At 37.6% G+C, this 23,547-nt stretch overlaps 1 protein-coding gene across 6 annotated transcripts in view; it reads left to right on the top strand.

The window, feature by feature from the left end:
• CEP83 (centrosomal protein 83) overlaps positions 1-23,547 on the top strand; it is a 142,706-nt gene that overhangs the window by 30,566 nt on the left and 88,593 nt on the right. For 5 of the 6 annotated variants that reach the window (XM_053662186.1, XM_053662199.1, XM_053662194.1 and 2 more), the window contains 2 exons: positions 18,121-18,394; positions 18,736-18,886. In XM_053662186.1, the coding sequence (XP_053518161.1) occupies positions 18,222-18,394; positions 18,736-18,886 (324 nt within the window). In that variant the 5' untranslated portion in view covers positions 18,121-18,221. Of the gene's footprint in view, positions 1-4,839; positions 4,859-18,120; positions 18,395-18,735; positions 18,887-23,547 lie in introns of those variants that run through there. The other variant, XM_037141935.2, reaches the window with a different exon arrangement.

Here is a 23,547-nt window from a genome sequence, read left to right as displayed (position 1 = left end):
TAACTCCTGGCAACCACTGATCTTTTTAATGTCTCCATAGTTTTCTTGTTTCCAGAATGTAATATAGCTTGTTTCATACAGTATGTATCCTTTTTAGATTAGCGTCTTTTACCTAGTGGCATGCCTTTATGGTTCCTCTGTATCTTTTCATGGCTTGATAGCTCATTTCTATTTAGTGTTGAGTAATATTCCATTGTTAGAATGTATCAGTTTGTTTATCCATTTATCTACTAAAGAACATCTTGGTCACTTCCAAATTCTGGCAATTATGAATGAAGCTGCTAGAAACACCCGAGTGTAGGTTTTTGTGTGGATGTAAGTTGTCAGCTCATTTGGTTAAATACCAGTGAGTGGGGGTTGTGGATCCTCATCAGCATTTGTTGTTGTCAGTGTTTGGGATCTGGTCCATTCTCATACGTATGGAATGGTATCTCATTGTTTTGATTTGCAATTCCCTCGTGAAATATGATGTTGAAAAAATTTTTTTAATTCTTTTTTTTTTAAAGATTTTATTTATTTATCTTTTTAGAGGAGAAGGGAAGGAGAGAGGGAGAGAAACATCAATGTATGGTTGCATTTGTGCGTCCCCTGCTGGGAACTGGCCTGCAGGGAACCCGCCTGCAACCTGGGCATGTGCCCTGACTGGGAATCGAACCGTGACTGTCTGGTTCGCAGGCCCGTGCTCAATCCACTGAGCTACACCAGCCAGGGCCTTGAAAATCTTTTTATAAGCTTATTTGCTATTTGTTTATCCTCTTTGGCCCATTTTTAATCTGGTTGTTTTATTATTGTTGACTTTGAGTTTTTTGTGTATTTTGCATAACAGTCCTTTATCAGGTCTGCCTTTTTCAAATATTTTCTCCCAATGAATAGTTTCTCAGTCTATAGTGTCTTTCACAGAGCAGAAGATTTTAGTTTTAATAAAGTCTAATTTACCAATTATTTCTTTCATAGATCTTGCCTTTTGCATTGTATCTAAAAAGCTGTCACCATACTGAAGTTTGTCCAGATTTTCTAATATGTTATCTTCTAGGAGTTAGTTTTGCATTGGTAGTTTTGCATTTTACATTTAATTTTGCATTTTACATGTATGATCTGTTTTGTGAAGGGTGTAAGGTCTGTGCCTATACATACTTTGTTTTTTTGCCTGTGCATTATTTTTTTGCATATGCTCCTTTGTCATAGATCACTTGACTGCATTTGTGTTAGTTTATTTCTGGACTCTCTTGATTTCTGTTTTGTTGAGCTATTTATCTGTTCTTTTCTAATACCACATTGTCTTGTTTACCATGGCCTTACAGCCCCTCCTGGAGTCAGGTATGGTCAGTCCTCTGCCATTGTTCTTCCGTATTGTGTTGGCTCTTCTGGGTCTTTTCCTCTGCTTATAAACTTTAGAATCAGTTTGCCAACATTCACAAAACAACTTGTTGAGATTGTATTGAATTTATAGATCATGTTGGAAAGAACGGACATCTTGGCAATCTTGAGTCTTCCTATTTGTGAATGTAGAATATTCCCATTTATTTAGTCTCTATTTGAATTTTTTAATCCAAGTTTTATAATTTTCCTCATATAAATTGTGTACATATTTTGTTGGATTTATACATATTTCATTTTGGGGGCAGTGCTAATGTAAGTGATTGATATTGGTTGTTAACATTTCAAGTTCCATTTGTTCATTGCTGATATATAGCAAAGTGATTTTTTTGTACATTAACTTTATATCCTGCAGTCTTGTTATAATCACACATTAGTTTCAGGGGCTTTTATTATTATTCCTTTTTTAAAAAATACTTTATTTATTTAAAATATATTTTATTGATTATGTTATTATAGTTGTCCCATTTCCCACCTTCATTCCCCTCCACCCTGTACACCCTCTCCCTCCCACATTCCCCCCCTTTAGTTTACGTCCATGTGCCACAAGTCCTTTAGATTCTATATTTCCCCTACTATTCTTGCCCTCCCCATCAATTTTCTACCTACCATCTATGCTACTTATTCTCTGTACCTTCTCCCCCCTTCTCCTCCTCCCACTCCCCTGTTGCTAACCCTCCATGTGATCTCTATTTCTAGCTGTCCTCTTAGTTTGCTTTGTTTTAGGTGTGGTTGTTAATAACTGTGAGTTTGCTGTCCTTTCACTGTTCATCTTTTTTATCTTCTTTTTCTTAGATAAGTCCCTTGAACATTTCATATAATAAGGGCTTGGTGATGATGAACTCCTTGAATTTGACCTTATCTGAGAAGCACTTTATCTGCCCCTCCATTCTAAATAAAAGCTTTGCTGGATAGATCACTCTTGGATGTAGGTCCTTGCATTTCATGACTTGGAATACTTCTTTCCAGCCCCTTCTTGCCTGTAAGGTCTCTTTTGAGAAATCCGCTGGAAGTCTGATGGGAACTCCTTTGTAGGTGACTGCCTTCTTATATCTTGCTGCTTCTAGGATTCTCTCCTTCATTTTAATCTTGGCTAATATAATTATGATGTGCCTTGGTGTGTTTCTTCTTGGGTCCAACTTCTTTGGGACTCTCTGAGCTTCCTGGACTTCCTGGAAGTCTATTGCCTTTGCCAGACTGAGAAAGTTCTCCTTTATTATTTGTTCAAATAAGTTTTTCACTTGTTGCTGTTCCTCTTCCCCTTCTGGTACTCCTATGATTTGGATGTTGGAACGTAAAGATGTCCTGGAGGTTCCTAAGTCTCTCCTCATTTTTTTGAATTCTTGTTTCTTCCTTCTTTTCTGTTTGGTCATTTTTTTCTTCCTTCTGGTCCACTGCATTGATTTGAGTCCCAGTTTTCTTCCCATCACTATTGGTTCCCTGTGCATTTCCCTTAGTGTAGCCTTCATTTGCTCATCTAATTTGTGACTAAAATCAACCAGTTCTGTGAGCATCCTGATCACTAGTGTTTTGAAGTGTGCATCTGATAGGTGGGCTATCTCTTTGTCACTTAGAAGTATTGGCTTCGGGGCTTTGAGCTGTTTTTCTGCTAGAGCTATAATGTTTTGGTCTGTTTGCGCTTGTTACATTTGAGGTGCAGAGCCTTAGGTGTTCACCAAGGCGGGGCAACCCAAGTTGCTGGGTTGTGACGCTGTATGTGGGAGCAGGATTAGAGAGGGGAAAAAAATGGTGTTTTGCTCAGCTCTCTGTTGTACCTCCATCTCTTCCTCTGCTTCCCCCAAACGAACTGGGCTCCTCCGGTGCTGATTTCTGTGTGGGCTTGGGTGCATTCTAGGACCCTCTGTGTCTCTCCAAAGAACTTTCCTGTGAGGGTTGGAGTCTCTCCCTGCACCTCAACCCCCACAAGTGTTTTCAGTCAGTGTTTTGAGGCTTTATTTCCTGGCGCTAGGACCCTGGGTTGCGTGATCTGTCTTGCTCCTCAGTTAATTGTGTGTGAATGTGGGACCCCTGCCTGGTCAGCCAGCCACTTTGGGAATGGTGCCCCGGTTCTCACTCGCTGCCTTGCTGGATCTGCCCGTTGCCATCCTACGCCTGGGGTCTGCCACCCGCCTCCTGGGTGCCCAGGGTTTGCCCAATGCCGCCTTTCATGCCAGGGTGCCTTACAGGCCGGTGTCACCACTTCCTGTGCCACCACTTCCTGTGCTACAACCACTCTCTGCTCGGCCGCCCGACTCCGCCTTGCTTACCCGTCTAAATGAATGTGTCTATTTTAACTCCTCGGTTGTCGGACTTCCATATAGTTCAGTTTTCTTTTAGTTTTGGTTGTTACTTTGTTTCTGCATTGTTGTCCTTATTTTGGTTGGTTGTTCCAGGAGGCACAGTGTGTCTACCCACGCCTCCATCTTGGCTGGAAGTCCTATTATTATTATTCTTTTGGGTCTTCTACATTGACAACCATGTCATCTGCAGACAATGACAGTTTTATTTTTTCCTTCCCTATCTGTATGCCCTTTATTTTCTTTTATTGTCTTACTGCATTAAGTCTTCCATCCAGTATGATGTTAGAGAGGAGAGGTGAGAGGGGACCTCCTCGCTTGTTCTTGATCTTAGTGGAAAAGTTGTTATCTTCTCACTATTAAGTATGATGTTAACTGTAGATTTTTTATAGATCTTCTTTATCAAATTGAGGAAGGTTCCCCTCTCTACCTAATTAGTTGAGAGTTTTTATCATGAATGGGTGTTGGATTTTATGAAATGCTTTTTCTGTATTTACTGATATGATTCATGCAATTTTTCTGCTTTAGCCTATTGATGTAATGGATTACGTTGTTTTTTTTTTATGGTTTCTGATTTTCTCAGAAATTCTCAACCTTGTTTTCTATTGCCTTGTACACAAAGATAACATTGAAATTTCTTTCAACATCATTGTCTGACAACTTTAATACTGAGACCATTTGTGTCTATTATCTGCTGTTTCTTTTTTTAAAAGACTTTTTAAAAAAGATTTTATTTATTTTTAGAGAGAGGGTAAAGGAGAGAAACATCAATGTGTGGTTGCCTTTCCTGTGTCCCCCACTGGGGACCTGGCCTACAACCCAGGCATGTGCCTTGACTGGTAATTGAACTGGTTGCAAAAAACATGTCTTTGGTTCGCAGGCCAACACTCAATCCACTGAACCACACTGGCCAGGGGTATTATTATCTGCTGTTTCTTGTGGCTTTAATTCATATTACTTTATCTTCTTTTGGACTTTTTATTATGTCATTTTTTATTTGTAAAATTGTTTTTTAGAGCAATTTGAGGCCTAGTTTATTATCTTTTGCCTGAATTACTCTTATTCTAACTACAGCTTATAATATTATCTCGCTTTTTTAATTTTTTTTTTACTTTAGGAGGCTCGACCCAAATTGCCTAGTCCTCTGTCAGCTGAAATAGAAGACTACCTTCAGATTTTTTCATGTAAGAGATAGATGTATAAATCCATTTTTAAGCTATAATTGAGTTGGGGTTTTCTCTTTTTAGCTAAAAGCCTCCTTGATAATTGATATAAAAATAGAAGTTCTTTCTTTTGTAAGCTTGACTATAGCATTGTGGAACCACTTTTAAAGGTCAGAAAGAGCTGTGTGTTATGAGGCCTTTCTAGGTATGACACTGGATGCCTGTTTGGAGGACTAGCATAACTAGATTTTCCAAATTATTATTGATGAAATCGATTACTACTAAATTGGGGAACTGAATGTATTACATGTGCAAAGCAGACACACTCATTTTTAAAACTTTAAAAACAAAATTATTCTGACCTTGATAAGAGTCATACAAATAGGCAAATAGATTTCTGTGATTCTTAAAATATTTCTAGGGTAGAAAATTCTGGAATAGTCTTTTGGCAATGCAACCCTGCAGCTCATTATTTTAAGTCTGAGGCAAGAAGTTCTTTTCAGTATCTAATCTAACTTGTGTTTAATCCTGTTCATACCCAGTAATCACAGAAATCGAGTTCATGATTATAGTCCATACTGTGGTCTGTTTTCATTAGGGTAGAATTCACAGACTGAGACAAAAGCTGCATGAACAAAAGCATGATGTGCATAATTGTTCAGGTGATAGCAGGAATAGGGAATTTTTGGCAGATGGTAGGAAATTAGACTAATCAAGGTAGATTGGAGCTGATTGTGTAGGGTTCGAAATCCTGGAGTGTTTTGATTTTGTCTCATATATAGGAACTTTTGAGTGAGAGAGAGGAGCCCAATCAAAGTTTTTTTTTTTTTAAGATTTTATTTATCTATAGAGGGGAAGGAGAGAGGGAGACAAACATCAATGTACGGTTGCCTCTAGTGCATCCCCTGCAGGGAACTGGCCTGCAGGGAACCTGCCTGCAACCCAGGCATGTGCCCTGACTGGGAATCGAACCGCGATCCTCTGGTTCACAGGCCCGTGCTCAATCCACTGAGCTACGCCAGCCAGGCCTCCAATCAAAGTTTTAAATATTAAGTCTTGCAGTGCTTTGTGGGGTTGATGACAGGAAATATTGGAAGCAGAGATAACATAAAGCTTTAATAATGGCCTACTTATGGGATGATAAGAGCCTGACTTTTTGTGGTTAAGTAGGAATGGAAAGAATGGAATGCATTTTAATGAAGAGAGTATTTGGTGTTTACACATAGGATGTTGAGAGAGAAAGCAGAAAAAAGGCTTTGGGGTGTTAAGTGTGGATAAATGAGAACATTATACTAGTATCAATATTGGGAGCTGGAAAGTCAGGTTAAAGGAAAATTGAAAGCAAGGATGATGAATTTGGTTTAAGATAATTTGAATATAGGTGGGAGTAGAATTGTTCATTATCGGAATAATTATTTAAAAAAATTAACAATAAAGTCATGAGAGTACAAAGAGCAAGTTGTGCTATTGGGGGAGTCCCGCTATTATTATTTCTCCAGAAGTGACTGCTGTTATCACCTTGATGTAAATTATATGATTATATATGGATCTGCATGTGTGTGTATCTGTCATTCTTAACCTTTATCCTGCTGTGTGGGCAGTGGGGACAGATGTAACATCATTTTTAATGCATAGTATACATGTACCTTTGTTTATGGAAGTTTAGGTTATTTCTGATTTTTCTTTTTTTAATGCATTAATTTTTTTAAAAACATATTATTTTTTATTGTTTATTCTATTACAGTTGTCCCAATTTCTGTTTTTCCCTTTTGTCCCCATCACCCAGCCCACCCCTCTCCCCCACAGCCAGTCCCCTCTCTGTTGTCCGTGTCCATGACTCATGCATATATACTCTTTGACTAGTCCCTTCCCTTTCCACCATTCCCTCCTCCCTCCTCCCCTCCTATAGCTATTGGTCTGTTCCATGTTTCCATGTCTCTGGTTCTGTTTTTTTTTTTCCCCCATTAATTTATTCTGTTCATTAGATTCCAGTTATAAGTGAGGTCATACTGTATTTGTCTTTTGCCAACTGGCTTATTTCATGTAGTGTAGTACTCTCAAGTTCCGTCCATGCTTTCACAAAAGGTAGGACTTCCTTCTTTCTTTCTGCTGCTTAGTATTCCCTTTTTTAATTAAACATAATGTTGCAAAGTAAAATTTCTTTTTGGCTTGAATTCCATTTTTCAAGTTATATTTTATTGTTTGTGCTATTACAGTTGTCCCCACTTCTTCCCCCTTTGCCCACTTCTGCCACCCCTCAGGCAATTCCCATACTGTGTCCGTGTCCATGGGTCATGCATATATGTTCTTTGGCTAATACTTTTCACCTTCTTTTATCCAGTCCCCATCTCCTCTGGCAACTGTGAGTCTGTTCCATATATTTATGCTTCTGTTTCTATTTTGTCTGTCAGTTTATTTTGTTCATTAGATTCCACATATAAGTGAGATCATACGGTATCTGTCTTTCACTGACTGACATTTCACTTAGCATAATAATCTCCATGTCCATCCATGTTGTTGTGAAAGGTAAGTGTTCCTTCTTTTTCACTGCTGTGTAGTATTCCATTATATAAATGTACCACACCTTTCTTATCCGTTCATTTCCTGAGGGGCCCTTAGTACATTTCCATATGTTGGCTATTGTAAATAGTGTTGTTATGAACATAGACATGCATAAACTAGTATTCTTTTGAATTGGTGTTTTGGGATTCTTAAGATACATTCATAGAAGTGGAATCGCTGGTTCAAAAGGAAGTTCCATTTTTTTTATCTTCACCTGAGGACATTTTTTTATTGCTTTTTACAGAAGGGGGAGGGAGAGGGGAGAGAGAGAGAGATGATGTTTCATATCATTTCATCTATGTGAAACAGAAACATCAATCAGTTGCCTTCTCTCAGGTATCCAGACTAGGAATCAAACCCTCAGCCTTTGTATTCACCCTTATTGGATCGCCCTTTGATCCGGGAATCAAATCCAAGTCTTTTGGTCCATGGGACAATGCTCCAACCCAACTGAGTTACACTGTCCCTGGGAGCAGTTCCATTTGTTATTTTTTTAAGGAAACTCCATACCAGTTTCCACAGTGGCTGCACCAGTTTGCATTCCCACCAACAGTGTGCTGGGGTTCTCTTTTCTCCACATCCTTGCCAGCACTTTTTGTTTGTTGATTTATTGATGGTAGCCATTCTGATAGGTGTGAGGTGATACCTTGTTGTGGTTTTAATTTGCATGTCTCTCATAATTAGTGATGTTGGACATTTTTTCATATGTCTATGGGCCATCTGTATGTCATCTTTGGAGAAGTATCTGTTTAGATCCTTTGCCCATTTTTTAATTGGATTGTTTGTTTTCCTGGTGTTCAGATATATAAGTTCTTTATATATTTAGGAAATGAAACCATTACCAGATATATTATTGGCAGATATGTTCTCTCATACAGTTGGTTCCCTTTTCATTTTGCTGATTTTTTTTTTAGCCATGCAGAAGGTTTTTAATTTGATGTCCTGTTTCTTTATTTTTTCCTTATTTCCCTTGCCCTAGGAGATATATTGGCAAAAATATTGCTCATGAAATAGCCGAAATTTTATTGCCAATGTTTTCTTCTAGGATTTTTATGGTTTTGTGACTTACACTTAAGTCTTTTATCTATTTTTTAGTTTATTCTGGTATATGGTGTAAGTTGGTGGTCTAGTTTTATTTTTGTGCATGTACCAGTCCAGCTTTCCCAGTAGTTTTGATTGAAGGGACTGTCTTTTCTCCATTGTAGGCTCTTGCCTCCTTTGTCAATTATTAATTGACCATAATGGTATGGTTTTATTTCTGGGCTCTCTGTTCTGTTCCATTGATCTATATGCCCGTTTTTATGCCAGTACCAGGCTGTTTTGATTACAATGACCTTATAATATAGTTTGATGTCAAGTATTGTGATCCCTCCAACTTTATTTATTTTTTTTGAATATTGCTGAGGCTATTTGGCGTATTTTTAAATTTCATATAAAATTTTGGAATATTCTAGATCTGTGAAATACGCCATTGGTATTTTAATAGGAATTATATTGAACCTGTAGATTGCTTTGGGTGGTATGGACATTTTAATGATGTTAATTCTTCTAATCTACGAAAACAGTATATGCTTCCACCTACTTGTATCTTCCTCAGTTTCTTTCTTTTTTGTCCTATAGTTTTGCAAGTATAGGTCTTTACCTCCTTGGTTAAATTTATTCCTGGGTACCGTATTATTATTTTTTTTTGTTGCCATAGTAAATGGGATTGTTTTCTTAGTTTCTCTTTCTGATTGCTCCTTATTAGTGTATTAAAATGCCATCAATTTCTGAGTATGGATTTTGTATCCTGCTACTTTGCTGAATTTGTTTATTATGTCTAGTAGTTTTTTGGTGGAGTCTTTAGGGTTTTCTATGTTGCTTGCATAGGGTTTTTTATATCATGTTGCCTGCAAACAATGACAGTTTTACTTCCTCCATCCCAGTTTGGGTGCCTTTTTATTTTTTTCTTTTTGTCTGATCTCTGTGGCTAGGACTTCCAGTACTATGTTAAATATGAATGTGAAAGCGGACATCCCTGTCTTATTCCTGGTCTTGAAGGAAATGTTTTTAGTTTTTACCCATTGAGTATGATGTTTGCTGTATGTTTTTCTTATATGGCCTTGAGGTCTGATCCCTGTATTACCAGTTTGCTGAGGTTTTTTTTTTTTTTTATCATGAGTGGGGGTTGGATTTTCTCAAATGCCTTTTCTGCTTTTATTGAAATGGTCATGTAATTTTATCTTTTGTTTATGTGATATATCACATTTATTAGTTTTCAAATATTATACCAACCTTGCATCTTTAGAATAAATCCCTGGAGATGGTGTACGATTTTTTTAATGCATTGTTGCATTTGTTTTGCTAATATCTTGTTGAGAATTTTACTATCTATGTTTATCAGGAATCTTATCCTATAATATTTTCTTTCTTTGTTGTGTCTTTATCTGGTTTTGGAATTAGGATAATACTGGCTTCATAAAACGAACTTGGAATTGTTCCCTTCTGTTGAGTTTTGTGGAATAGTTTGGGAAGGACTGGTGTTAGTTCTTCTTTGAATGATTGGTAAAATTCACCTGTGAAGCCATCTGGTCCAGAACTTTTGTTTGCAGGGAGCTTTTTGATTCCTGCTTCAGTTTCATTAGTTGTTATTAGTCTAGTTAGATATTTTCTGATTCTTCCTAATTTGGTTTTGGAAGACTGTATGTTGTTAAAAATTTATCCATTTCACCCAAGTTGTCCAATTTCTTGGCATATGGTTGTTCATACTGTTTTCTTACAATCTTTTGTATTTCCATGATGTCAGTTGTTACTTGTCTTTCATTTCTGATTTTATTTATTTTGGTCCTCTCTCTGTGTTTTCTTGATTAATCTGGTTAAAGGTTAATTAATCTTATTTGTCTTCTCAAAGAACCAGCTCATGGTTTCACTGATCCTTTACATTGATTTTTAGTCTCTATGTCATTTATTTTTGCGCTCATCTTGATTATTTCCTTTCTTCTACTTACTTTGGGTTTTGTTTGTTGTTGCTTTTCTGGTTTTATTAGGTGTAGGGTGAGATTGTTTATTTGAGAATTTTCTTGCTTCTTGAGGTAGGCCTGTAATGCTATGAACTTCCCTGTTAGGACTGCTTTAATGTATCCAGATTTTAGGTGGTTGTATGTGCATTTGTATTTGTTTGCAGGTAATTTTTTATTTCTTCCTTTATCTCATTAATAACCCATTTGTTATTTAATAACATGCTATTTAGCTTCTATGTATTTGAATGTTTTTGATATATTCTTTTAAGATTTCAGGTTTTATGCCATTGTGATCCAAGATAATGCTTGATATGATTTCAGTCTTCTTGAATTTGATAAGACTTATTTTGTGTCTTAACATGTGATCTATCTTTGACAATATTCCATATGCATTTGAGGAGAATGTATGTATGTATGTATGTTTTGCTGCTTTGGGATGAAATGTTCTGTAAATATCAATTAAATCCATTTGATCTAGCATGTTGTTTAAGGTCACTGTTTCCTTGTTGATTTTTTTGTCTGGAAAATCTATACATTGATGACTGTGGGGTGTTAAAATCTTCTACTATGACTATATTGCTTTTGATCTCTTCCTTAAAGAGCACCAGGATTTTATATATTTAGGTGCTCTTATGTTGGGTGCATGTTCTGAGGTCTGTCCAGAAAAAGTTCAGCCATTTTAATATAACAAGAATGGTTTGTGTGACATTGATATAACCTGGTGGCCAAGGAGAGTGAACTGGAATGCAGAGACATGAAAATTACAACTTCGTTGTACTAGTCAGTGGGGGCAGTATATACCATTGAGTGAGCATGTGTACTGTGTGTTTGTTTCATTCAAAATGATTTGAGCAAGTAGAGCAATGAGTCTGCATCACATTTTGTTTAAGCTTGAACATTTCTCTGAAGAAACTAATGGGATGATTCAGAAGGTCACAGCTATGGGCAACTGATAATTGGTAGCTTCATCACGACAACACAACTGGTCATGCATCACATTTTGTACAGATTTTTTTGTTGAAACATCAAATCACCCAAGTGACTCAATCCTCCAATAGCCCAGATTTGGTGCCCTGCGACTTCTTTTCACAAAACTAAAATCACCTTTGAAAGGGAAGACATTTTAGACCGTTGTTGAGATTCAGGAAAATATGGTGGGGCAGCTGATGGCAATTGGGAGAACTGTGTGAGGTCTCAAGGTGCCTACTTTGATGAAGACTGAGGTGTCACTGTCCTGTGTACAGCATGTTTTGTGACTTGTATCTTCTTCAGTAAATGTCTCTATTTTTCATGTTACATGGTTAAATACTTTCTGGTAGGAACAAGGGTTAGAGCCTCTTGTTGGATAGATCCCTTTAGTGTTGTGTAGTAACCTTATTTGTGTCTTGTTATGGCCTTTGTTTTGAAGTCTTTTTTGCCAGATATAAGTATTGGTATCCCACCTTTTTTGTTTTCCATTTGAGTGGAATATTTTCTTTTATTCCTTCACTTTCATCCTGTGTAAATCTTTTGATCTGAGGTGAGGCTTTTGTAGACATCATATATATGGGTCATGTTTTCTTATCCATTTAGCTGCCCTGTGCCTTTTTGCCTGGAGCACTTAATTCATTTACATTTAAGATTATTTTAAATAGGTATTTATTTATTGCCATTTTAGAATTTGTACTTATGTTTATCTGTCCATTTCTTCTTCTTCTTAGAATAGTTCCTTTAACATTTCTTGCTTTGCTGGTTTGGTGGTAATGAACTCCTTTAGCCTGTTTTTCTTTTTTTTTTTTTTTTAAGATTTTATTTATTTATCTTTAGAGGGGAAGGGAAGGAGAGAGGGAGAGAAATATCAATATATGGTTGCCTCTTGTGTGTCCCCTGACAGGAACTGGCCTGCAACCCAAGCATGTGCCCTGACTGGGAATCGAACTGTGATCCTTTGGCTCTCAGGTCCGCGCTCAATCCACTGAGCTACACCAGCCAGGGCAGCCTTTTTTCTTTTTAATGTGGGAAGCTCTTTATTTAGTTTTCAATTTTAAATGATAGCCTTGTTGGGTAGAGTGTTCTTGGTTGCATGGCTTTGTTTTCATCACATTGAATGCTTCATGCCAGTTCTTTTGGCCTGAAGTGTTTCTGTTGAGAAATGAGCAGACAGCCTTATGGGAACTCCCTTATATGTAACTACTCTCTTTTTTTGCCTCTAAGATTCTGTCTTTGTTTTTACCCTTTACTATTTTAATTGTGAGGTTTCTTGGTGTGGATATGTTTGGCTTCATCTTAAAATTCTCTTTGTTTACTAAACTTGTATGTCCTTTTCCTTTTACAGGTTAGGGATATTTTCTGCCATTATTTCTTCAAACAAATTCTCTATCCCTTGGTCACTCTTCTCCTCTGGAACCTCTGTGATGCAGATGTTGATATGCTTGCTATTGTCCCAGAGGTCCCATAGGCTTTCCTTGTTTCTCTTAAGTCTCTTTTCTTTTTCATTTTCTCTTAGGGTAGATACTGTTTTCTTGTTCTTTGATTCACCAATTTGACCCTCCGCTTCATCTAGCCTGCTGTTGATTCCTTCTAGTGAATTCTTCATTTCAGGTATTGTGTTTTTCATTCCTGACTGGTTCTTTTTTTATGGTTTTTATGTCCTTGTTAATGCTTACAATCTGTTTAAGTTCTCACAGAGATCATCTGTGGGGGTGCTTTCCTTGCAGAGCCCCCATCCGCCATGGATGAGAATAAGTCTCCCGAGACATGATCTGCCTGGGGAGGAAAGGTGGCCGATCTCTCAAAGGAGAAGGGCCAGGAACCTGTTCCTCAGTGGGCTTTTATTGGGTTCAGTTTGCACAGGAATACTGGTAAAACTCATCAGTCATTATCAGGCAGTAAGGATAAAACAATAGATAACACAAAGAACTCTGAGGGCCTATTTTGAGTCAGGGTCAGATAGCTAAAGAGCCCTAGAACTTTGAGGAACAAACTCACTTCTTGCTTGGACCCTTATCATTTAATTGAGAGCATTCTAAACAAAGCAGGTTTCATAGGATTTTATGTATTCTTTTTTAGGCCTGATCACCCCATGGAACCCGCCCTTGCCAGCACAGGGCTGCACTACCTTCTGTCATTGTTTCAGGCTTAAGTCAGGCAAGGGAAGTAAGGCAGCCAAGAGATTAGGAGACTTCTTGCAGACAGATTGAGGACTCAGGCTATGTCAAAGCCGAGGGGTGAGGATTCATCACCCCCTTTTTCTATAGCCCCCCAAGTCCTTCCCTGATGGCCCCATCGTGACCGGGCCTGTCTTAGGTCATCCCTCCCTTCAGCAATCTTACCCGTCACTGACTAACCAGTCATCTGCCCTGGGCCAGGCAGGGTAAAGTAAAAAGGGGCAGAGGCGGCACCCCTACCAGGAAGATAAGCTTTGTCTCCTTAGTGGCTTATGGTCCCAAGGTCTCTTTACTCATCCTTAGCCGTTGGGGGGTCAACTTCTGAAACCAGGCAGGATGGTTCTCAACAATCATCCATTTTTCCCTCAGGTCCTTGAATATCTTTATAATCATTATTTCAAACTCTGCATGTGTTGTTTGAATTGCTTCCATTGCATTTATTTCTTTTAATTCTTTTTCTGGAGATTTTTCTTGTTTTTTTGTTTGTTGTATTTTTCTTTGTCTCTACGTTTGGTATCTGTGTGTTAGGTAGATATGCTGTCTCTCCCAAACTTGTTTTGATGGTTGTGTAATGAAGTTGTCTTGTTGGGCTCAGTGGCACTGTCATCCAGATCACCTTTGTTCTGTGCTCCAGAAGTGTTTCCATGGCTTATTTGTACCCCCTGTTGTAGTTGAGTCTTGGATTCTGTTGGCTCTTTTGTGGGTAGAGTTAGTGCTTCAGTCAGGGAGACTGTAAGGGTAAACCTCACCCACCGCCGTGTGTGAGACTGTGCAAGAGCTGCCCCTTGGGGCCATGTTGTTCCTTGCAGGGTGTGGTGCCTTCAGGATTTTCCACTTTTGGTTGCTGGTTGTGTGGCTAGTCGGGTCAAGCTCTGGTGTCCTCTGAAGCCCACCACAGGTTTTGTTGGTTGTGGGTCTACTGGAGTGGGGTTCAGATATAAGTCGCTGTTGGATGTGTTGTGTAACCAGCCTTGGGCTACCTATTTGTAGCTACTGTACTGTTCACTCTGTCTACTGGATTTGTGTGTGTGTGTATGTGTGAGGGGCCAATATGTGTAAAAAAGTCAGCTTCTTCTGGTGTAGAGCTAGGGTGAGCTCTATAAAAGGACCAAGGTTCCCTGAGGTCCACCTGTACCTTTAGCTACTCTGCCTCCTCTTGAGGTTGCCTTGTCTTCCTCTGGAATCTTCTGAAAGAGACGGTAGGATGAGCCCAGGCTGGAGGTAGGGTTCTGGGTCCCCTTTTTGGGGCTCCCATTGTTAGGCACTCAGTGAGGGGAAGGTAGCCCCTTGCTTCAGAGCCAAATCCCCCAGCCTCTGCCAGAGTCTCTGACTTTAGTTCTCCCAGAGGATCTCACTGCAGATTCAGGTTGGTTACAGCCAACTGTCTACTTTGCAGGAGTAAGCTCTGCAGCCCTCGAGTCAAGGGGATAGATAAAAAGAGTCTCCTGTTGGGGCTGATGCCAGCCCAGCCTGCAGGAGGAAGCTAAGCTCTTCACCCCAGTCTCAGACAATAGCCTCAGAGGAACTCACACTTTGAAAATCCTCATTCTGTGCTTCTTACTTAGCAAGGCTGATCTAAACAGTTTTCTATTGCTCACAAACCTATAGAGGGGAGGGGGCACTTCTTCCCCTTTTCGGGGTAGTACAAATGCACTCACTGGGGACACTGGGTTTACCTTACTGCAACATAGTCAAGCAGCTCAGCAATCACCCATCTGGTTCCCAGACAGAAGCCTTCCCAGGAGACACAGTCCAGAAATCTCAGCTCTCAGTGACTCCCTGGCTCACTGCCAAACCAAATAAGACAGGCCCAAAATTCCAGCCCCCTGCTATACTTCAATCTCTCTGCACTGCTGGTCTCAGCAGGACAGGGCCAAAACCCCAGCCCTACACAGCTCTTCTGTGCCTCTGAACTCAGCAGCAGGAATGGCTCAACAGGTGGAAGTAGGGATACCAAATCTGCTCTTGAGTTGGGGGAGACCGGTCCTCTTTCCAAGCTACTCAGTGAAGTCACTGTCAGGGTCTCTGCTTTATGCCTCCCCAGAAGATAGAAAACTCCTTAAAGTCACTGTTGGGTGTAGCCAGCAGTCCCCTCCACAGAACCCGAGTGTGGCAACGTGGCCTCTGCAGCAGTCAGAGCCCCTACTTGAACCCTCTGGGCTGGTGTAACACTAGGAGTGCTCTCTATGATGGGTGGTATGCTCTGAGTGTCCCAGGCTGGGTGAATCCCCATTGATTCCCACCTCCACATGCCACAGACTCCTTTTCCCATCTCTGTTGCTGTAGGTTGGGGATTTCCATCTCTGTTACTGTGGGTTGGGGATTCTTGCATTGGTTAAGACCCCTTGCTCCTAGGCTAAGGAAGTTCCACAGCCACAATATCTGTTGGTTTCTCAGCTGTCACTGCCCCTGTGTTCAGGGGCTTTACCCTTCTGCCTTTCACCCCCTCTTACCAGTTTCTATGTGCCTCTTCTATGCTCCTTGGTTATAATATTTCATATCAGCTGGGTTTCACTTGATTGTTCAGCTTGATTGCTTGCCCATTCAGCTGTAACTCCAGTTTGGGGATAGAGCAAGTGGACACAGCTTCCATTTACTTTGCACCCATCTTGTCTGTGTGCAAGAAAATTTTATGTAATTATTTTTGGGTACTCATCCAGCTCTTTCCATAGAATGAATTTCTAGAATTTGGACCAGGACATCAGTAGATTTATCATTTTGATACAGGTAACTTTCCAACAAGGTCAGTACTGATTTTTGTGAACATGTGCAAATTAACTGTTAATTTGTATGTGTGTGTTCTAGAAGTGTATTATGCACTTGAGTGTGGTTCCTGCTGTCCTGTGATCGTGTATTCTAGCTTTCTTAATTATTAATTTAACATATAAAAAGGTAATGAAGTCATGAACATCATCTTGGAACAGGAGAGAAACCCTCTTGGTTTTGGGAAATTCCAGGGGGCAGTACATGCATGCTTGCGTGGGAGCCGGAACTAGGCATGAGGCGGTCGGTGATGGTGACTGAGGAAGGGATCGGTGGTGTTCTGAACACCACTTCCAGTGTAATCCAGCACCAAAAGGCAAGGAGCTAGGTCATTTTAACTTCGTTTTACAAAAATGTTTAGGTTTTAGTGAAATTTATTTCTGTGGAGACTTAACACCCATTTTAAAGTAGTAGTCAGTGAGAATATTTACTGTCAATTTATCTGGAATAAAAAAGAAAAAATGTTCATTTTAGTTTGGAAATCTTTCTCTAGTTGTGCAACTAAATGGTAGGTCTGGGTTTTTCCAAGGTGGTTTAAGCTTTTAGCTAATTAAAATTAAACCCTATAATGCTTTGTGGTGATATTGTTAGAAACTATGAGTAGGTTTATTATATGTTTTTATGTCTTAAAATTAATTAAGATCAAAGAGCAGAATCAAAATTACATGCCACTTTTATGATACAATTAATTAATTCTATGGCAAATGTATACACTCTTGCAGAATGTGTACCCTGCCACAGAATAATTTTGTGGCAGCTCCTGCAAACAGTACACTCTGCATTTGCACAGGTTAGATCCTGGTGCACATTTAACATAAGAGTAAGGTGTAAAGTATCCTTGAAAGACTTTCTCCCCCCTTTATTAAAATATGATTTGACAGGAATCCAAAGCAATCCCAATTTTAGCTGAAAAGTCCTCTAATGTAATAGGCAGACATCATATTAATTTATCAGAAATGATGTATTTAAACCAAGAATGAGTGATTTAATAGTCAGATTTCAGAGGCTAAAAATCTTTCTTGTAGTAAGAAAGAGTAATTCATGATGATTCCCCCACTGAGGGGATGCTATTAGGAAAAATATATATTAATTTTGAGAAAGATCAATGAATTTAAAGGGGACAGGATTATTTTGGTTAAAATACTTGTTTTTAATTACTTATAGTAAGAAGATTCTGTCATTATTTTTTACCTTTCGATGAAGCAAACATTTAGTTGTCTCATTATGCTGGGTCAGTGCTTCTGGGGATAGCCGAGACAATTTAGAGTCCATGTAGGAGGTGACCAGTATTAGTGTGTTGACTGAGTGCTCACCTGAATTTGTAGCCTGACTGCAGGTCACCTTTTGTCAAATAAAACACTCATTGTATCATAAATCACACATGGTTATATACTGAAGGTCATCTTTGTGAAGATTATGATTCTCCCTAGTTACTTACCAAGTTCCATGTGATTTTTCCCCTGATTTCAGGATACGGATTTTGTACTAGTATCTACCCTTGAAGTTTAACCTGGTAGTTTCAGGGAACAACTGGGGTGTGTGAATCTGGGAGTATACCCGAATGGGAAAAGTTAGCACTTCCAGTTAGGTTAGTACTCGAAGCTGTGACCTTTGTGGTCACAGAAACTTTACGTGGAAGTAAAAGAAAATTTGATAAGGTGTTATTCAACTTTATTGTATGAATTTTCTTTTATGAGATTTGGAAATCTCAAAGTTATTTTTATTATAGAATTGATAAGGAGAATAATAAGTGATAAAAAATATAATACTGAAGAGTTCGCTGATTGTTAATTAAATGTATTTCTTCATGCAGGTATAATTTTGCCTCCCAAGATCCTGTCTTAGCAAGAAGGAAGTGGAAGATAATCTTGGAAAGAAAACGAAGACAATAAGAAACCTAGAACTTACTTTCACATGGTTGTCAGCTTACCTACCAATATGGACACTCTTCCCACCATTTGTCCTCCTGGTGGAGACAGCGGGCTGTCAAATTCTCACTCTGAGTTACAAAAAATGTTAATTGATGAAAGGTTACGATGTGAGCATCATAAAATTAATTATCAGACTCTGAAAGGTGAACACACAAGGTAAATTACATAAATTTGGAGGTGAGGGGCTTGATTAAAATTCTTTTTGAATGTTTGCTCAAGAACAGAGTATAATTTTTTGCAGTATTTTTACATTTAAAACAATGCAATAAAAATTTTGCTTTAAATTACTTTTTTTTTTTTGAGGGGTTTTTTTTTTTTTTTTTTGTTTGTGTGGGGTTTTTTTGGTTTGTAGATTTTTCCCCCTATTTATCTATATTTCAATTTTAATAGAATATATGATACTGATTTTCTGTAGTGTCGGTAGACTTTACATAAAAAGTAATGCACTTAGAAAGTAAAGGATACACTTGTATTTGAATTCTTTTTTTAAAAATCAGGTTGCAAGATGAGTATACAAAGACACAAAATGAACTCAAGCACCTGTTAAATGAAAAGCAAACTAATCAGGAAAAAATGCAGTTGCTGTTTGAAGAGCTAAAAGGAGAATTATTAGAGAAAACTAAAGACTTAGAAGAAATAAAGCTGCAGGTAAGAAAATGTATTTGAGCTAATATACAAATTGTCAGATGTTTAATGGAAGTTAAGTAGTTTGGTGGTATAATTTTCTCTCTTATAGTCTAATTTTCACTACCATGTAGGGTTTAACCACAAAACTTACTTCATGTAAATTTGTATTCTCTTACCTATTCTGATCTAAATAATATTTCACCATTCAGAATAACTGAAAGGCCAGTTTGAATTGATAAAAATTTACAATGAAATATTTTTTAAAAAAACAGTAATAATTTTTTAAGTATTATAACTGAAACTAAGCTAAAAAGAATGATAGTTTTTTTAAAGGAGCTGTTTAAAAGACATTGTAAAAACAATATGTGCACATAATTTTTGTGCACAGTGTAAGGTAAATGGAGTCCTAAGCAAAAGATAGTTGGTACTAAAATACTGACTGTACTTTCTTTAGTTCCCAGTATTTTTCACACTATTTGGTTTTCATTTACTGAGAAAGTAGAACAAAGCTTAACTTCAGTAGCTGTCAAACTTACTATATATTTTAACTTAGTAGGTATTAATAGTGATGTTCTCCTACAGCTTTGTACAAATGATAAAGTATTATTAATCTTGGAGTCATAAGTTGATAAAGTAAAAAGCCTTCTTTTAAATCATGTAGCATGGTGTATGACCCAACTCATGGCTTCCTTTGACAGCAGTGTTGGAAGTTTGTCATTCATATCTTCCTGGAATGTTCTATTGTTGGCAACACCAGCACTGAGCTTGGGCTGGAGCCTCCACTGTGCTTATTGCTTCCTTCCTAGGAAAATTTAGGACATTTAAACATAAAGATAGAAACTTCAGAGGGAAATGTAACTTAAGCCTTTAGAATCGGTAAATTAATGTTTTGCAAAAATTGAGAAGCCTACATGAAGAATCTGTAAGCACTGAATTTAAGACACTGAAAGTATTCTGTAGGCATTGCAAATGTAAATTACTCTATTTCTTAAGAGTAACATCTGTACATGCTTATTTTTACCACATACAAGCAAAGAGTAAGCTTAAGAAGACTGGATGGCTATATTAATATCAGATAACATAGATTTCAAGACAAAGAGTATCACTAAAAATAAAAAGAACATTTTTGTAACAAAAAATGATTCACTGTCTCAGGAAGATGATGACCTTAGTTTTCTCATGTGGTAAAGGAGATAAAAGTTGTTGCCTAATAGGGGTTGTTGTGAGGACTGAGATAACTTACATTTTTAGTGTAGTATCTGGCACACGGTAGATACTTATAAATGATGGCCATTTTTATTCTATTTGAATACAGGCTCCATGAGGCCAGGAACTGTTTTTTTAGTGTGTTTCTAGTGCTCAAGACAGTACACAGAAAATTGTTTGTTGAATGGATGATGTGAATAAACAGAATTAATGAGTCAGAATTGTTATGTTTGTATGTAATGTTGCACTTCTTGTCTTACGCGTATTTAGAGCCTCAGCATCTTAGAATAGGTAATCATCTAGTTCTGAGTTGAATTGTGTCCCCCCAAAAGACATGTTGAAGTTTTAACTCCCAGTACCTCAGAATGTGACCTTATTTTGGAAATAGGGTCTCTTCAGACACACGTAAGATGAGGGTCTGTGGAAGTGTGGTGGACCCTTAACCCAGCATGACCGCTGTCCTTAATAAGAAGAGGAGTACAGAAACAGACAGAGACATGTGGGCCGGGGATACAGGGGCAGGGAGAGTATCACGTCTAGACAGAAGCAGAGGTTGAAGTGCTGTAGCTGCTGAGGACTGGCAGTTCTCATCAGCATACCACCAGGAGCTTGGATGAGGCAAGGAAGGATCTACCCTACCGTTTTTAGAGGGAGTGTGGCCTTGATGACACTTTGGTCTTCTAGCCTCCAGAACTGTGAAACAATAAATTTATGTTGTTTTAAATGAACTGATTTGTGCTATTTTTGTCATCACAGCCCTAGGAAACTAACGAACTGTCCAAAATACAGCTCCCTTTTGGCACATCTGTGACAGAGCCCTTTTTCATGTTTCAGTGCTTTCAGTGCTAGAGAACCTAGTGAACTTGTAAAGGGACCCAGGTCCATTTATGAATTAGAGTATGTTAAGCATTTTCTCTCTCATATTGCAATGAGGTCATCCTCCCTGTAGTCTCTGTATTGGTTCTTGTAAAGCTCCTTGGATTGACACAAAATAACTTTGGTCATTTCCCCATATGATAACTTCCCAAATGTTTGCTGAAAAATATAATATTTCTGGTAAAGTTTCTGTTTTTCAAGATAAACATACCCAGTTTCTGTGTGATATTTGCCTGGCAAAAATAAGCTAAAGAAACATTTATTTTATTTATTTTTATAAACACACACATAAAGACATATGTATATATTTCCTGAATATCTATATCATTCATATATATATATAAAAGCAATGTAGCCATTGCTTTAATGGATGTATGCAATTTGTACAAATTGTAAGTTCAGTAAACTTGGGTAAGATCAGCAAGAAATATTTCAATGAAGGTTTATGAAAGATGATTATTTTAAAATACACATATGTTGTCTACCTGCAAAATACCTTTTCTGAGTTGATTTAATATCCTTCTGGCTTTTATAGAAAAATGATGTAAAACACACTCATTTAAAGACTGTCTGAGTCGTGTGTAGTTGTAATGAATGAGAATAGTAATAGTGCCTGGCTCATAGGATGATTTTAAAGATGAAATAAGACAATTCATGGAAGCTGTTAGTATGATGCTTTAATATAGTAAATGGTTAGAACATGTTAGCTATTATTATATTGCCATTATGTAACATGTTAGCAAGTTTTTTTAAAATGTGCGAGTCATTTGATATATTTCTGATAAAAATTGTGAAAAATTGCCAAAAATTTATATGGTTTCTTTGTGCCAAGCAGTGAAAACTATATAACTTAGTAAGTTTATCATTTTATTCAGAAGCCCAGGGCAAAATTTATTACTCAGTGTAAGTCATTAGTTTGTTAAGAATATCTGACACAGTGATATTTGCCTTCTTAAAACATTCTTTGGAAAATATTGGCCTATTTTATATTACTAATATGACAAGTGTTGGAGTGTTACAGATTTGTGTTTATAGATTTAATGTAGGTAATGACACACACTGTTAGATAAACGTCCTCGGATGTTTCTGTTGAGACATGCAGTGGCAGTATTCCATTAGACATCTAGGACACTGCATGATTTCTTTCTAAAATCACATGAGGAAATTTCTCTAATTCTGTGTGTCTGGCATATGTGTGCTTTGAGAGAGTGGGAGGGCAGTAAGATAGATTTTTTATGTGTGTGCTTATTTTTAATAAGATTTTCAGATCATAAAGAAAAATGTTAATAGGGACCCCTTTTATTTTTTTATTTTTGTTTTTTATTTCTTTTTATTTTATTGTTGTTCAAGTACAGTTGTTTGCCTTTTTTCCCATCTTTTTGGAGACCTCATGGATCATCAGAACTCCCATGCAGTTCTTTATTCCTCTGCACAGGTCCTGTTTCCATCTGTTTCATTTTCCTACTCTCTTAAGGGTATTCATGAACATTTTTTATAGTGCAGATCTACCTAGTGAGAGATTTTTTCATCTTTTATATATCTAAAAATACTTTAAAGATATTTTGCTAATCATTGAATTCTATGTTGATACTTCCCCTTCCCCAATACTGTAAAGATGTTGTCCTACTGTGTTCTCTTTTATGTTGTTTCATATAAGAAATGTGCTGTTATCCTTAACTGTGTTCTATATATTCAGTGTCTTTCCACCTGGGCTGCTCTTCTCTTTACTGCCGATTTTGATCAATTTGATTAATATGCCATTGTACTTTTCTTCATTGTGGGTCTGTGAGTTTATAGTTTTTGTCATTTAGAAAAAAGTTTGACATCACAAAATATCTTTTTTTCCTCCTCTTCATCTCCTTTTGGGATTCTAACATCAGGCATTTAAATTTCTTCTGTAGCTTACATATGTTCTGGGGTTTTTTTTTGTTTTTTTTTTAAGTTTTTAATCTTTTTTGTCTTGTTTCATTTTGGATAGTTTCTGTGTCATTTTCAGGTTTGCCGATTTTTTCTTCTGCATTGTATAATCTGCCATTAAGTTCACATGGTGTACTGAGTATTCATTCAGGAGCTTTTGATCAAAAAACATATGATCCCATGTTCCACCCCCTCATTCACCTGATCTCACCACAAGCTATTTTTTTTGTTTCCCTGCATGGAAAAAAAAAGTCCTCAAAAGGACATATTTTGATGATGTAGAAAAGGTGAAACAAAAATGGCAGAAGCACTAAAAGACATGAAAATTGATGACATCAAAAACTGATTTGAGCCCTGGCTGTTGTAGCTCAGTGGATTGAGCACGGGCCTGTGAACCAAAATATTGCGGTTCCATTCCCCATCAGGGCATATGCCTGGGTTGCAGGCCAGTTCCCAGCAGGGGCCAGTTCCCACCAGAGGACACACAAGAAGCAACCACACACTGATATTTCTCTCCCTCTCTCCTTCCCTTCCCTTTTAAGGATAGATAAATTAAAAAAAAAAAACAAAACTGGTTTGAATGGTGGAAAACCATCTCTATAGGTTTGCATCAAATGGATAGTGTTTTGAACATGACTGAAGTTTATTTTATTTTTTTTAAATAAATTTATTTATTTTTTTTG

Source organism: Artibeus jamaicensis, unplaced genomic scaffold, assembly GCF_021234435.1.
Source record: "Artibeus jamaicensis isolate MK-2021 breed Jamaican fruit bat unplaced genomic scaffold, CSHL_Jam_final contig_1028, whole genome shotgun sequence".
Classification (NCBI taxonomy): domain Eukaryota; kingdom Metazoa; phylum Chordata; class Mammalia; order Chiroptera; family Phyllostomidae; genus Artibeus; species Artibeus jamaicensis.
The sequence above is the reverse complement of the archived record's forward strand: the minus strand, read 5'-3'. Positions and strand labels throughout refer to the sequence as shown.